The sequence below is a fragment of the Nycticebus coucang genome, chromosome X (genome assembly GCF_027406575.1).
Source record: "Nycticebus coucang isolate mNycCou1 chromosome X, mNycCou1.pri, whole genome shotgun sequence".
Taxonomy (NCBI): domain Eukaryota; kingdom Metazoa; phylum Chordata; class Mammalia; order Primates; family Lorisidae; genus Nycticebus; species Nycticebus coucang.
This window is the reverse complement of record NC_069804.1, coordinates 168746642-168763215: the sequence shown is the minus strand read 5'-3', so window position 1 is coordinate 168763215 and position 16574 is coordinate 168746642. Positions and strand designations below refer to the sequence as shown.

Sequence of the window (16574 nt, the reverse complement as noted above, 5' to 3'; positions counted from 1 at the left end):
AGCCAGATCACATCATCTTCTGCTTAACAGTGGCTCCCTGCCAGTCAGAATTAAAGCCAAAGTTATTATAATGGCCTATATGAACAGGCTTCCTGTTACCTTTCTGACCTCATCTCCAGCCTCTCTGCCCTTCACATGACTCTCAGTTCCAGCCACATCAACCTCCATCATTTTCCGCAAAGGTAGCAATTCACCATCCTATCTCAAGACCTTTGCATTTGTGATCCTTCTACTGGGAACTCTTTTCCTCTAGATATGTCCTCAGATCACTCCCTTCCACACTTCCTCCAGATCTCTCCTCCAATGTCTCCTTGTTAGTGAACCCTTCTATGTTCTATAGATCTGGTTAGGGTACACCACAATAACAGGAAACCAACTGACATATCAAAAGCTTAACCTCATAAAAGGTTATTTCTCACTTATGTGGGTCCAGCAGCAATTCAAGGCAGCTCCCTTCCAACCAGTGATTCAGACATCCTTGGAGGTCTCATCTTAACAATTTGTTTTCTGTTTGCTTGCTTCCCCCTACCCCCAACTGTATTAACTCCATGATAGCTGAGTTTTGTCAACTTTTTCCCCTATCTTCTGTATACTATATGTTTCAAACAATGCCTGACATATAGTAGGTTCCCAATAATATTTGTGGAAAGAATGTTGAAAGGTAGTGTTAGGAGAAAGAATGGAAAATAAAAACCACAAAGGAAACAACTTTCTGGGTATGTTTTCTTCTCTGGTTAAAGACGGCGAGGATCTGTCAACTCCACATACAATATTAGGTTATTTGTTATCAAAGTAACTATAGAAGGTTCATGGAATTTAGAACCTATTGATGTTTTCAGTGTTAAGGTATGAATAATATATTAGTTTTCGATTGCTGCCATGCCTATTACCACAAACAGTGGCTTTGAGCCACAAATTTATTATCTTACATTTCTGTAGGTCAGATGTCAGGCACCCATCCCCGCAAGCCCAAATTAAGGTCTTGGCAGGGATGTATTCCATTCTGGAGGCTCTAGGAGAGGATCTGTTCTCTCACTCATTTTGGTGCCTAGCAGAATTTAGTTCCTCGGAGGAGCTTCTTCATTGATTGTCACCTGAGATCCATGTCCAGTTTATAGAGGCTATGCCTACTCATGGCCCCCTTCCCATATCTCCAAAGGCAGCAATGGAAGGCTGATTGCTCTCACACTTCTAATCCCTCACCCCTCTTCTTCCTTTTCATCTCTCTGACATATTCTACTGCCTCTATCTTTTAGTTTTAAGAGTTCATGTGATTACTTTGGGTCTACTTCAATAATTCAAGCTAATCTCCCCCAGTAGTGAAATCAACTGATTAGACATCTTAATTCTATCTTCTTCAACCTTAAGGGAACATAGTCACAAGTTCTAGGGTTTACGACTTATTCACGACCACAGTATTTAAACATATTCTGCCTACCACAGATATACGAAGAAACATATGATGTAAGATACGATAACAGTATAGGCCTGGGGGGCATGCAGACCTAGGTTTGAGGCTCGGTTGTGCACCGTGATAGCTGGGTTATTCAGGATGTGTCTTTCCCTCTCTGACACTCAGTTTTCTTTGTGTCAAATAGAAACAATAATGTTACTTGCCCCATAAATCGCCATGAATATTCAAAGTGATATGATTTGAAAGTATGTACTCATCAGGAATTCAATTTTACTATCAAAGACAATGATTTATATTCCAAATGTTCTAAATGTGAGCATCAAACCCAGCTTAGAGCCTACCTTGGAAGACCTTGTCTTTAATGGGATAAAAGAGGCCAAGTGTTCTTTTGCTAAAACCTCAGTTAACCACCTGGGCTTATAGGGAATTAAGGGGAAGTTAAATCTAAGTGTTTATAATTCATTTATACCTAAATCATTAAGTGCTATTTTAAGGACATTTGATGGCTTGAGGCTTTTAAAATAACTGTAGTGCCTTTTACTTAAACAGAAATGCTGCCAAGAGTAAACAAACTCAAATACCATTTGCTTTGAAATTCTTCTCAAACAAATTTGGAGTGGGTTCTAACCTGGCACAATATATTCTTCCATCTGTAATCCCTGAAGGGACAGCCCTCTTGAGAAGAAACACTCGCTCTATTTACTGAATGGGGAGTTAGAAACTGGCAGGCATGAGTGCAAAGAAAAGCACCCATTTAAGTGGAATGTTTCTTTCTCTATTAGAAGTAGTTTCTGTATTTTAACTGTTGTAATTGGGAATTAGGTTCTAGTGCTATACATTAGCTAGAAATGTGCTTCTTTTAACTATCTAAGGGGAGGAATCTCTCCACAGCATTTTAGGTAGAGAACTGCATTTCCTGGAGGTGTTGAGGACCATTTGTACTTGAAAATTGATGAATACGCTGTTGGGGCCAAATTGAACTAACTGCCTTTTGATGAGCTTGAGTGCAGCTTGTGACTAACTAGGGAGAGAAGGATTTAACCAGGGCATATTTTAACTGAAACAAGAGGAGTCATGACTCACATCTTGATCAATTGGAAGATCCTTCTCTTACCTCCCTGCCTCTGCCTTCTTCCTCCTTGTACTTCTATCCTCACCACTGGCAGAGCCATATTACATAGAAAGCCAGGTAGCACCAAGCCACAGTGACATATACATATTTCCTAGTTTCTGAGAGATGGTTTTTACATATTAGCCTATATATTGGTATCTGCTTAATGGTTTTTGCCAAAGGGTCAGTCAATATGGATTGCTGATGAACTTGACTGAATCCTCACCAGTTCCACTGGGAGTGGAGAAAGGTGCCACCAAAGAGGTACATATGATCACAGAACACTGGCAGGAAGAGGAAAAAAGAGAACTCCACTTGCTTGAAAATAAAGGTATTTCCTGATTAATAAAGTAAAATGAACTTGCTACATAGATACCTTTATTGGATAGGAAATGGTATGGGGAAGTGGAAGTGGACATGATGGTATCGCTCACTCTCCACATCATATCATTTTAAAACAACATTGCAGCATAATTTTCCAGCCACTAGTGCTAGGACTAAGAAATTCCTAGCTGTCAACAGAGTCCATGAGGCAGGATTTCCTGAGCTCACCCTGGAGACTTGACGCAATGACCAGGACCACTCTTCCCTTGACCCATGAGATTTGGATCAGAGATTAGTTTTTAAAACACCAAATAAAAAAATGAAGGAAATAGTGATGACAATCAGCGTAGGATTATTCTAACATGCTGAGTGTAAATGCATAGTGTTGATGAGCACATTTTCTAGAAAGACACAGGTGTAATGCAGGAGAGTGTATAGTATGCTGGCGAGGAAACCTCAGTCCTCTCACATTTAAAGTTCTAAAAATGGAAAAGATTGAGAGAAGAAAATAGGCTTTCTCTAGCAATTTAGCTGGTGATGTTCCCTGAGAAACGTCTTAGAATCAAAGGGTGGGAAGATTTCAAGTAAGAAAGTTTCTGTGAGTAACTGTGACATCATTCTGTAAGACTAACTGGAGCTTCTAATACTAATAGTTATTAAAAGCAAAGGAATATGTCTAGCCACAGGCATGGCCACATACACACACACACACAGATGGCACAGCTGGCTGAAACAACATGCATAGGACAGTGAGTTATCCAGGAACCTTTACCTGAAATGATGCCAATGACCTCCATAATTATGCATGGAGGAAGAGACCGAATTTAGTGCAAAGAAATGCTTAGAATCAATCTATGAGTAATCTTTAAAGGCTGCCTAGAGATTTAGTCCCTAGGACGCTCTGGCCAGAAGCACTTTGCATTTAAAGCAAAATAAGTAAGATCAAACAAAAATTTTCAATGAAAGCAGTGACAATTAAACATTTCCAAGGAATTCCAAACAGAATTTTGAAAGAAATGCTGTTTTTCAGTCAATTAAGTAAGCCCTGAGCAGTGAAAACATCTTATTTGCTCTCTAGGCCATTCCCCCACTTTGGTTAGAAAACTAAAGTGAAGGTTATGTGAAGCCCTCTGTGGACCAGCAAGAATATTAACTGGTTGACATATCAGTGGGGAGAGGGAAAGAACCTAACATGAATTCAGCCTCAGTTAATACGTAGGGAGTACTTGATACGTACAGAATGCTTCGCCCACATCATCCTTTTTTTTTTTTTTTTTTTTTTTTGAGACAGAGTCTCACTCTGCTGCTGCCCAGGCTAGAGTGCCATGGCATCAGGCTAGCTCACAGCAACCTTAAACTCCTGGGTTCACCTGATCCTCCTGTCTCAGCTCCTAAGTAGATGGGACTACAGGCCCATCTAGCTTTTCTATGTTTTGCAGAGATAGTCTTACTTCTGCTCATGCTGGTCTCTAACTCCTGGGCTCAAGTAATCTTTCTGCTTCGGTCTTCCAGAGTTCTAGGATTACAGGCATGAGCCACTGTCCACTTTCATCTATGAAAGGTAGGAAATTGACCTGTACAAGTACAAGGTCACCGAATAGGAGGAAGAGGTGCTCTTTGCTCCACCCCATGTCTGTGTTGCTAAGAATCTACATTTAACTGCTGCCCATAAAAATGTTTGGCCTCAGGTGAGAAGGGAATGAACTCATGCAAAGTACCAACTATGTATCTGTGACTGCATGCCAGCCACTGCGTTAGGCCCATCTCAAACTTTAATGTGCATAGCAATCGCTTCAGACCCTTAAGGAAATAGTTCTGATTCAGCTGATCTGGACGTGGCAGGGCTGAGAGTCTACATTTCTAGCAAGCTCCCAGGTGACTGTGCTGGACCAGGGTCTACATTTAAAAGTAGGTATCATCTCATTTTGTGGATGAGGAAACTAAGCCTCAAAGAGTATACAGCGCTGGCCCAAGGTCACACTGGTGGTAAGTGGTTGGGGAGCTGTGCTTTGCAAGCAGGACAAGTTGATTATAAGGCCTTTGCCAGTATGCTTTACACTCTAAGGCTCTGGAAACTTTCTCCTTGAGAGATCTGTTTGGATTCCATATGTGATCAAGGGGCCTGGCATTTTAAGTCCTCTTTCTTTACTTAGACATCTTTGCAGTTAATTGTGCTTACACTTGTGGGTTTTTCTCTTGCTCTTTCAATTAGACTTATTGGTTTGCCACCCTCGCTGCACCTTGGAACCACTCAGGGAACTCTTTAGGCTACCAAGGCCCTGCTCATAGGCTGATTAAACCAGAATCGCTGGAGGTGGAGCACAGATGTGGGCATTTTATAAGACCTCCCCAGGTGATTCTGATGTAAAACTAGGGTGCAGAACCACTGAACAATAAGGTCCACAGAAACAAGTTCCGGAAAATGTAGCCCCAATCTCCTTTTGCATGATGTTACAAAAGAAAGGCTATTGCATCGTCACTAGCCAGTCACCAACGAGGTTCCCAAAGAGTTCTTAGTACCATTTTATTTTGTAGCTGTGAGCTTGGACTGCTCTGAGGTTGCAGTTTATGTAAAGTCTGAAACAGTTCTGTGTGGATCCTAAGAGTGCAGAGCTCATGTGGGGAGCTGATGAAGAGGGACCAGAGTTGAGAGATACAGCGTTGTGGACAGGCTTCGGAGCAAAGACCAGTGTTTAAGTCCTGATTTACTCACCAGCACAAGATCTGGAAGGATACTAAAAACAAACAAAACTGGCTAATTAAAAAAACAAGGGTTGAATTAATGCTCTAGAACAGGCATCCTCAATCTTTTTCAACAGGGGGCCAATTCACTGTCCCTCAGACCATTGGAGGGCTGGACTATAGTTAAAAAAAAAACAAAATCAAACTATGAACAAATTCCTATGCACACTGCACATATCTTATTTTGAAGTAAAAAACAAAACGGGAACAAATACAATTCACACTGCTTCACGTGGCCCGTGGGCTGCAGTTTGAGGACACCTGCTCTAGAACTCTGAGCAAACTACTGTGGTGGTTGGGGCTGAAGCAGGGCTGCCGTACAGAGATGTGTGCTGCTGGACAGTTTTATGCAGTGAATAGCACCACTGCACAAAGGTATGGGGCAACCCTGGGCTGAGGTGTGGGAAAAAAATGAAAATAAGATCATCATGGGCCAGAGTCTGCCCTTAGGGGGAAGAGACAGGGGAAATTTTTCACCTGTCAAGTCTAGTGATTCTCAACTAGCACGATTTTGCCTTCATTTGGCGGGTGGTGGCGCATTTGGCAATGTCTGGCAACATTTTTAGTTGTCCCAATTTGGGTGAGGGGAAGCTACTGGCATCTAGTGGGTGGAGGCTAGGAATGCAGGTCAACATCCTACAATGCACAGGACAGCTCCTTACGACAAATAATTAGTGGGCCCCAAATATCAAAAGTGCCAGTGTTGAGAAATCTTGGCCTAAATTCTTTATTTTTGAAATGAGGAAACTGGGGCATAGAGAGGTGAAGTGGTATTCTGAAGGTCGTAGAGAAAATGGCAAGTCATTGTGGCAGTTGTGGTTTTCCAGCCATCAGGGTGCAGGGCTCAACAGTTCCATGTCTGGCATCTGGGGTTGCCTCCACTGCAGCTGCCTCTTACTTGGTGTGTGCTAGGCGCCGGGCAGGGGGCTGCCCTCTCCATTTATTGGCCTTCTTCACACACACCTTTAAGCTAGGCATGACTATCCCCAGAAGAGGGGATATTTTGTGCAGGCAGAACTACCATGTGCAAAGTATTGTAGTCCATTAGGAAAGCAAAGATGATCCCCAAAGAGGTTAAGGTACGGTCCTTGACCTCTGGGACCTTACGTTCAAGTTATGAAGAAATGACATATATGTGAATATAATTATCCTTCTAACTTTTTACTAAAAGTCCCTGATAACCAAAAGCTTGTCCCAAGGCATCACAAGATCAATTTCCTAAGAAGTTATATAGAAATTAGGAGTTAGGAAAGGGAGCTGACCATTTGCCTTACCATCTAGGGAAGGCTTCATGAAGAAGGAGGACATCCTTCAATTAGCGAATGAGAATTCTTTGAATGTATTATGAGCAAGGCACTGTCCTGGGCCTCACATATGAAATAGTAAATGAGACATAAAATGTCCCTGCCTCCAGGGGCTTGTATTTTTGTGGGGAGAGCCAGACAATAAACGAATATGTACATATATAAATAAAATAGTTACAAATCACGACAAGCACAAACTTACCTAAGGTGTCTGAGTAGGCATCTCTGAGGACATGCCATTTAGAGGAACCCTGAAGGGCAGAAAGAGGCAGTTAGAGGGAACAACAAGTATAAGGTCTGAGTCAGGAAAAAGTCTGTCATAATCTTGGGACTAATAGAAAGCAGGGCATGTGAAGGGATTGAGGAGGGGAGGGGGCCAGCAGAGTAGGGATTTGCATTTCATCTTGCCCTGAAAAGAGCAAAACAGCCTGAAGAAAGATAGGGTGGAGGGAGACTTAGTTGTGTTTGTGGGACTGAATGGAGAATGGGGAAGGTGGCAAAGGAGAAGGTAACTGAAATTTCTAGAAATATTTTAAAGTTGTTTACACCTTGGCCAAATTGAAGGATCACTAGCATTGATCTATTCCATTCAGTGAATTATTTACTTAGCTTACTCATGCACACTCAAAACTGCCATCTTTATAATGTCCACCATGGCAGTAAAGCTTAAAAATCATATATAGACAAGTAGATGGTTAGCTGGGAGGCAAATGGAAGTCTTGAGCTAACACATCCTGTGGTTGAATGCATTTTCCAGCATGACAGGTGCTCAGTGACATGGAAGAGTAATCGCTCTAATTATTCCATTTCCTTCTGACTTTCGTTCTGATTATGTAAGGAAATTTGATAATCTGTATATTTTACCATATTTTCTGTTTCCTACATTTCTGCCTATTTTTTTGCTGGAGTCCCTAATGTTTGTCTAATAACTTTAGTAGTCTCATTGCTGTATATTATCCGTATTCCCATTGCCCTGGTGATCTCAGATTTACTTTGACTTAAAATCATGTATCATTAATTATGTTGAGTCACCTTTGTGATGAGTAAATTTAAAAACAAAAGAACAGCATCATCAAGTAAATGAGGGCTTGTTAACTGCTTCCAGCTTAAAGCCAGCAAACCTTGCTAATTATAGTGGCCTGGTAAGGGGACAGGTGTCTTTGGGGGCATTGTCTACTCGAAATGGTTTCCTCGGCTGTCTCTGGTTGCTTTTCTGTCCTTGAATAAGAAAAAATTGTTGGAGACAGAGGTAATTCTGGAAGCTAAGAAATACCGAAGAACCCAATGGCTGCCTAATGTATTGATGCTTTTACAAATAATTCTTACTTTAGATGTGCTGAAAAACATTGGAATCCTGGCTTCGAGGCTGGGCTTTCCCAGTAACTTACTCTATGACTTTTATTAAGTTACTTCCCCTTCCTAAACTTTATTTCCTTTATGTTTTAAGAAAAAGGGGTTGCAATAAATTATCTCTAAAGAAATTTTGTTTGAGATGATGTAGATGATTACACCGTATCTCTTGTTATGCTATTAAATATTCCAGTAGCTGCTTTATGAGATCAATATTATATCTATTGATAGAACTTTTATGGAGTAAACCAAGAACTGGTTTTTCTAAACGTAGGAAAGATAAATGGTTAATTCATTTAATTAAGAATACATTTAAAAGATATGTTACATTGGAATTATTACTTTTTATTTTTTCAGAGATTAAGGTTTGCTAGAGATTGGTGCTTTCTTTACCTCTAGTTTGAAAGGAGAATACTATGTTTCTGTGAACACAAGTACCTTTGGCCATGTCATTAGGCTTAGGCTCTATCAAACTCTCTTACCATGACTACTCCCTGACAGTGTCTTTGATCTTGGTGATTGATGAGAAGCCTAAAGAAGATTAGGAATGGCTCAGTTGCAGTCAGCAGTGCTGATGAGAAACCAAACTTAGCTGTAGGCTTGCCTGTATCATGGCTAGTCAATAGAACACCATTTGTAATAGAAACTAGCTCTTTCATATATTGTGCTTATAGCTATCATCCCACTACTAAAGTCACTTACTCTTGTTTCCTCTGTGTCTGAGTATGCCACCAGTCAGTGTCTGTGTGTCTGTGGATGTATGGATTTGCATGTGTGTACTTGTTTTTTCCTACCCTAGTCTGCTCAAGTTGGACTTTAGAGTCCTGAGTGGGTGGGTTGTGTGATCAAGGCTGGGGGCACTGGCTATATGGGCATAATTTCCTCCCGGAGGCCTACTCTTTGGCAGCTGTTCTAATGGAGCTCCTGGATCTAGAAATCAATAGTGAGGCACTTTTGCCACCATATCTGCCTTGAAGATTCAAATTGAACCTCAGAAACAGGAGGAAGCTTTGTATACATATAATGTCTATTTAATCACTGGAATTTTTTGTCCACCTTCAAGAATGGGTAAATCTATTGTGGGAAAGGGCAGCAGGAATGATTTTAAGGAAATGTGGACAAATGGTTTTGAACAGAGGGAGGAGTGGTTGTCAGAGGAGAAAGGTGCATTGCAAGTAGAGAATACACTAAAAGGGGGGAAATGGCAGAAAACATCTAGAGAAAGAAGAATCCCATTGTTTTTCTTTCTTGTTTTGATGAACTGGCTTCTTTGCAAGCCTCCTTTCTCCTTCCTAGGGCTGGTACCCCTTGGAAGCATTTTATACTCAAAAGCACCCATGGTACCCACCTGCCTTAGTGCTGGGGTCCTATGCGAAGTCCCCTTTCAGTCCTGCTGCTGCCACCTATGCATACAGCCACTTTCCTACCTAAGGGAGCCCTTGGAATAGGTAGACTTGATATAACAGTTTTAACATTTCATCTAAGATATCCTTAAGTTCAGAGACTTTAGAAACCCAAGTAAGGCAGTGCCTATACAATGCTGCTCCTTATTAAAAAGAAAAATCCAACAAGTTTCTAGCTCTTTGTCAACGTAACACCAAGCTACTATTAGATTGACTAGTATTTTTTCTGTTTTGCTGGAATTGACTGATGTTTGAAGCGTTGAGTAGAGATAGCCTGAGACCCAAAGCTGACCCATTAATTCCCACATGTTCACGATTTCCAAGGAAATGTTCTGTGCCTGTGGTTATTACTCAGATGGCTCCCTAAACACTCTCATCTTGGCACCTTTTGCACTTGCTAAATTCAATTTGAAGGAAGAACAGGAGAGAGAGAGAATTTTGTGAAAAACAATTGTCCTGCACTTTTGTGACCTTCGTGCTTTCCTCATTGTGATGAATTTTGGGGTTAGCTCTTGTATCAGTCATCATGTCACTTTCACTAGAATTTTGTTGTATGTTACAGATAACCAGTTGTTATCTAATTAAACAATAATGATGGCAGTGCCGGGCATTTTCTGGAAATTAAGGGCCAGCTGAGAAAATCTGTTGGCTAGAGAGTTAGCCAAAAATCTATTAGCTTCGGTCCACCATTAATCTCCAGAAATGCCCATTTGTGACATCATTGTTGATAATTGAACAATGAAAAAGGACAATTTACAGATATTTGTCACAGACTTCTGAATAACAAGTTATCTTGGCATTGGCCAAAAGTCATTTTTGTCCTCTCCTCTTTTTGCCCTTTAGTCTTAAAATATTTCCTATATATCAGTATATAAAAATGGAATTCTCAGAATCCATATAATTGGGGTGCTTCTTTTTTTTTTAAACAGTTCCAAATTTGGGAGTTTTCTTTAAACATTTTGGATGATAAAACCAGAATTTTCTTCAGCTGTGATACTGGAATTTGATAAGTGTCTATATTATCATAACTATCTGCTCATGGCAGGAAATGGTTGCAAATGTTTTGAATAGCAGCTGTTGCTAGCAAAGATGTGCATTCAACAACAAGAGTCTGAGAAGTTATAGTCACATTCCTAGTATATGAAGGGAACTCTCTGCCAGAAAAAGCTGTAATGGTGTGTCTATATAACATTTTTGATTTCTGCTGCTGAATGCTGGAGGAAAATAGAAAGAGAGCTGACTAAAATATTCATCAGCTTCTTGCATAATTTAATGACTTACAAAGGAAGACAACAATTCCACATACAGGCAATCTATCAAGAACTTGTTTGAAACTCATAATACTAGTTTGGAAGTTATGTTGGTGTTTATGCTTTTTTCCTCCAACCTGAAAGAAAGTTCTTAAAGTCCATTTAGATCTCAGCCAATGAGCTTGGAAGGTTTTGCCAAATGAGGAAGTTTCAGATCCCATGTAAATTCAGCCATAATCTGTTTATGTTTTATAAACACCATGGCATTATTCTCTCCATAAGAAATTTGACAGTGGTATTAGTCCTCCTAAATGCATGTTAAGTGCATGCATTTGGGAGAGTAGAATGAGTCAGCATGTCATTAATCACAGCTTTGGAGCAACTGACTCACTCCTGGTGAAATGAAATGGCCTGATTGGGAAGGGTGCGGAAAAGAAAAAAAAAAATCCATTCTGTGGTCAGTTGCCTATTTCTGCAAATGCAGATCAAATTTTTACCTACTTTGGTGGGAAGTTTTCAGACTAAAGAATGTATCAGTGAATCCTGTAAAAGCAGACATACTGTTTTTGCAGGGGTATAAAACATTGGTGATATACAATCCTGCTGGGAAAATAACACAAAGGGTCTACAAAGAAAATGTGAACTGAGAGGAGCCTGGTGTGTATCAAAAGCTAAAATTAGTATACCAGACTCAGCTCTTCCATAATCCAACAAGGTAGGTCTTTGATCCAGTATGATGATTAGGCTCTCAAACTCTTGGCTTCATTATGGGGTTTTGAACATCTGACAATTAGTTACAACAACTCTAGTTCTCTTTGGAAATCCAAAAGTAAAGAACAGGCCTGGTGCAGTGGCTCATGCCTGTAATTCTAGTACTTTGGGAAGTTGAGGTGGAAGGATTGCTTGAGGCCAGGAGTTCCAGACCAGCCTGAGCTGGAGCGAGAGCCTCTCTCTACAAAAAATACCAAAAAAATCATCCAGGTCTAGTGGTTGTAAGCATATTGTCCAAGCTACTTGGGAGGTTGAGGCAGGAGGATGGCTTGAGCCCAAGACTTTGAGGTTGCTGTGAGCTATGATGACAACACTGCATTCTAGCTCCAGGTCTCAAAAAACCATGAAGAACAGCACCCTTGTTTCTTCTGACTCAGTATATACTGCTTGGAAGTCAAGCCTTCACCAGGAGTAGACCAAAGAAAGAAACATAAGCAAATTCACTGATAATTGGTGGACATTACCCAGTTTCACGTGTAAATATTTATGTGGTATCTCAAACTGAAACTTGCAAGTTCTACATGGTGTTTATTTAGATACAACATGGGTATCAATACTAAAATATTTTATTGCACTTTGGGTACAGTTTAACACAGTTAAATTTTCATGGTGCTAGCAATCCAGATATGTGTGGTAGAGTAAGCCATTCCCGGGGCTTTAGTATTTCCAGGTAGGCCTGTTAAAATAAAATTGCCAAGCTATTAGATGTTTTTCTTTGCAACTTTTCTTAGGGATGTTGTTTCTTTAGTCTTCCCTGGAAGTAGATTTGATTTTTAGACATTCGCTACTTTTCTGACGCTCTAACTTGAGTTCATTTTGTTATGTGGTGACCACAGTTCTGGATGACGCCCCCCCTGGCACACAGGAATACATTATGTTACGGCAAGATTCCATCCAATCCGCGGAATTAAAGAAAAAAGAGTCCCCCTTTCGTGCTAAGTGTCACGAAATCTTCTGCTGCCCGCTGAAGCAAGTACACCACAAAGAGAACACAGAGCCCGAAGGTTTGTGCACGACACACGTTGTGTTTTGCTTGTTTTCTTTCATTCTTTCTTTCTCTTTCTTTTGGACTGCATTGCCCTCTGGTGTGCTATGTGTTGCTCCGCCTCTGCCATAGCTAGGAGGCCTCCTGCCTGGCCCGTGGATGTGTTATGCAGTGTCAGATGGGACACTGTATAATACAGTCATCTCTGGTACAGCGTGCAGTGTCATCCTGCTTTTCGCAGCTGAAACATTTTTGGTCGATGTCATTACACTGCCCCGTTTGGGCTTCCAAAGTTGCTTGCTTCTGTAGCCAACATCTGGCCAAGTCTGCTCCCATCACCTTGCATTCCTGAGGCAGGAGTCAGCTGATAAATGACACTTATAAAATGAAATGAGAAGATTGTTTCGATTTTTATAAACTCTCCTCCACTCCATAAAGCTTCTGCATTGCACTTGAAGAATGCTCATGATCTACTTAGTTCGCTGAACGGGCCTAGACTTACCGTATAATGCACGCCCAATTGCACCTTGTCTTAGTGAAATGCATGCTTCCAGGAAACTATGAGTAGTTTGTCTTTTCTTTTCAGCTCAAATACAGGTTTGGACATCTCTACTTGGTGTTACATACAGAGGTTAATAAGGTATTCATTGCAATCCACATCACAAATCGATCTCCAAAGTACCTTGTCTGGACAGAAAGAGTATTTATTCATTTTTCTCAACTTTTTAACCTATGATCCATCAAACAGGAATAGTTTTTCACATTACCAATAAAGTGTGGTAAACGTATTGCTATCTCCAGACATTTCAGCTTACAAAATAACATTTGAGTATTACTGTGTATAATGTGTACGTTAATTAAATACTTGTTGAAAAAAGCCCATCAGTATTTGATATGACACAGTTTATCAGTGAATAACATTGGAAGTGACAAAATTCGCCTGTCCTTTGGCAATAGGTGTACACATTTGCATGAATGGATTTTGTGTAATTTCTAAAAGCAACGTTGTTCTTATTTCGAGCTGTCCTTTTGCTACATTATGAGAATTCTCATTACAATCGTCTTTCTGGACAATTGTAACGAGAATTCTGGAAAAGACTGCCATGTGGGTTTAAAGTTCCTTATGTAAAGAAATTACTCCAAACAGACTCTAGTCCATAGTTTTGGAAGCAAAATTTTACATCTCAAGGGTTTCCCTTATCTTCCTTCCATATAGAGTTTTAAATGTTCATTGCCAGAAAATGAGAAGTGTACACGTGTCTATGTTTAATTCTATTTCAGCAATAAAGTAGACCATTTGCATTTATTTTCTACCTATACTTTTGGTATCCAAGCTATCCTTTTTGGGTATGAGTTCTGATGTCAACATTTATTCATCGGGAGGTGTAAATGGTGACCCTTATACAGTGAGTAAAATCAATCTTTTGGTTGTTTTGTAGAGAAGATACTAACTTCATTTTGTACTTTTTTGAAACAGAAAACTTGAGCCAGTGACAATTACTTTACTAAATATAATTCATTCCAATATTTTCTGCTTTCTTTTTTCTCCAATTATGTAAATACACACACACACAGAGATCCTGTTTTTGTTCTTGCACATCAGCCTGGAAAACAAAATGTGGTTTGGTTAAGAAAAAATAAGCCATTTAAGAAGCAGTTGGTTAAATTTAGTAAAGCAATTGGTTAAAAAATTAAAATTGTTTTACTAATACTTCAGATTTTAAAAAGTTGAATAACTAAATACCCTATTTATTTTATTATTACATATAATTTTGATGGGATTTATTACTTTTCAAGTATCATATGGGGTGTGTTGTGAATAGTGTTGGGAATGAGAGAACAGGTAGCAGTTAAACTCTCTTCTACAAGGTTTACATAGTTTTAATCTTTCATTTCATCCACATACTGAGTGCCTGCCATAATGTTTAACATGGCTGTCATTCTTTCACTCATATATTTTGATAATGGCCACTATCTTCTTTCAGGTCAGAGATTTCCCTTAGTCTTACCTTTCTATCAGGTCCTCCTGCTAGGATCATGAAATTAATATTTCCCTCCTTACTCCTATGAATTATTTGTAAATACTATTAAACTAATTAGAGGTTTTCTGCGATGACACTTTAGTCCTATTTAAAATCATACTCTACCCCTTCAAACAAGGGCCCAGAAGCTATGGTGAACCTGGACCTTAGAATGAAAAATTTGACCTCTGTACAATTTTACAGGATTCAGAGGACCTTAGATGGGGGTGAAAGAAAACCTTTTGTGGAACACACCTTGGATAAATAAGGAAACAATGCTGAGAAATAATGTACTTACTTTATGTAGGATAGCAAAGCTCTTCCTTTTCAGGAGGTGAAGTAACTGTGGGTATGGAAAGGTTCAAGGGCCATTCTGGAAATGTGGAAGATTTTTGCAAAACTAGTTTTTAAATGCTGTAAGATACATAATCTTCAGTTGTCTCTTAAGGTTACTGTAACATTATAATTAGTGGAAATAAAAGACCTTTTTATTACAAATGAACAGTATCTTCAATCTAAACTATGTCCATACACTGAAACACTTTATTCTCATGTGAAGCATTTTGAAGAGATACTACCCTCTCATTGTCTCCATGCCAAAGCATGAAACCTTAATTGACCTTGGCTGTGGAGGCCCACGAATTCCACAGTGGGTGAAGGAAATGGACAGGATGGTTAAGCTAGCCATTGTTTGGTTGGTATAATAATGCCCATGTACCAGTCTGACTTCTTCTGATGAGATTGTTATACAATGTCGAAAATTCTCATGTGAAAGGGATAAAAATGACTTAAATTTGAGGGTAAATATAATAAAAGTTTGAATTGCATAAGTTGTTTTTTTTTTTTTTATTGTTGAGGATTCATTGAGGGTACAATAAGCCAGTTACACTGATTGCAATTGTTAGGTAAAGTCCCTCCTGCAATCATGTCTTGCCCCCATAAAGTGTGACACACACTGAATTGCATAAGTTTTATAAATGATTAAATTAGGTCAAAGAGGTTGGAATTAGCTTGCTTTTTCTTACTGAATTGATAAAGTCAACTATTTTTGTATTAATATAGATAAAGTCTTAGTGTTTCTTGTGGTTGGCAGTGGTTTGTAAGGGCTAGGTATTTCCATAGCTTATGACCACTTCAGATTTGGTACAAATAATTTATTTAGCACTATATATAGTCACCTATCTTTCTAAAGACATTGTTGTATCATGTTTAGGGCCCTCAGAATTTATGGAAAACAATACATAGAGGGACTTAAATATCTCACTAGCTTTTCAGGATATACTAAAGCCAAATTGCACTTTGGCAAAACCACGTTTCTATTTATGAACATCCAGTTCCAAATCAAAGTCTTTAACCTGGTCCAAATACTTGTGATTTTCAGTGATGTGATTATTTCCATAAAAACCATTTATGATATAATCTTATGTGAGTACTGGAGTTTGGCTGAAGAAGCACATATAAGTATCTGAGAGTCTAATTTGGCCATGTACCAGCAATGTTCTTTGTTAAAAAGCCACACAGAGAGTGGAGATCATTACCAAAATCTTTTTTCTTACTATTCAGGAGCCTTTTGGCAAGAGAAAGTATAATCTTCATAGCTTTATTCTTTTGTTAACATTTCTTTTCTATGTCATGTGTGCCAAAGTGAAATGGCTGATTTAGAGTAACTCCTGGAAGTCAATCCCTTATCAGCATGGTTGCTGCTTCCTGAGTGCTTGCTACTCATTGGGCTTTTACTGATATTTGAAGATTATTAAAAAGAGTTACACCGAGATGGACCTGCTTGCCAGTAGATAGTACTGAAAAATCTACAGAGAAAAATAAATCATGGATTCCCAGTGTTTGCTTTTAGGATTGAAAATTTTGATTACAGTAGTAATTTGAAGGAGTTAACACAAT

The 16574-nt window shown here is 39.4% G+C and overlaps 1 protein-coding gene across 5 annotated transcripts in view; it reads left to right on the top strand.

Annotated features, from left to right (window-relative positions):
- Window positions 1-16574, top strand: part of FGF13 (fibroblast growth factor 13) — a 743931-nt gene that overhangs the window by 508083 nt on the left and 219274 nt on the right. For 4 of the 5 annotated variants that reach the window (XM_053580098.1, XM_053580097.1, XM_053580099.1 and 1 more), the window contains exon 3: window positions 12506-12673. The exons of the other annotated variant lie outside the window; for it this stretch is intronic. In XM_053580098.1, the coding sequence (XP_053436073.1) occupies window positions 12506-12673 (168 nt within the window). The remainder of the gene's footprint in view (window positions 1-12505; window positions 12674-16574) is intronic. 5 annotated transcript variants of the gene reach the window in all.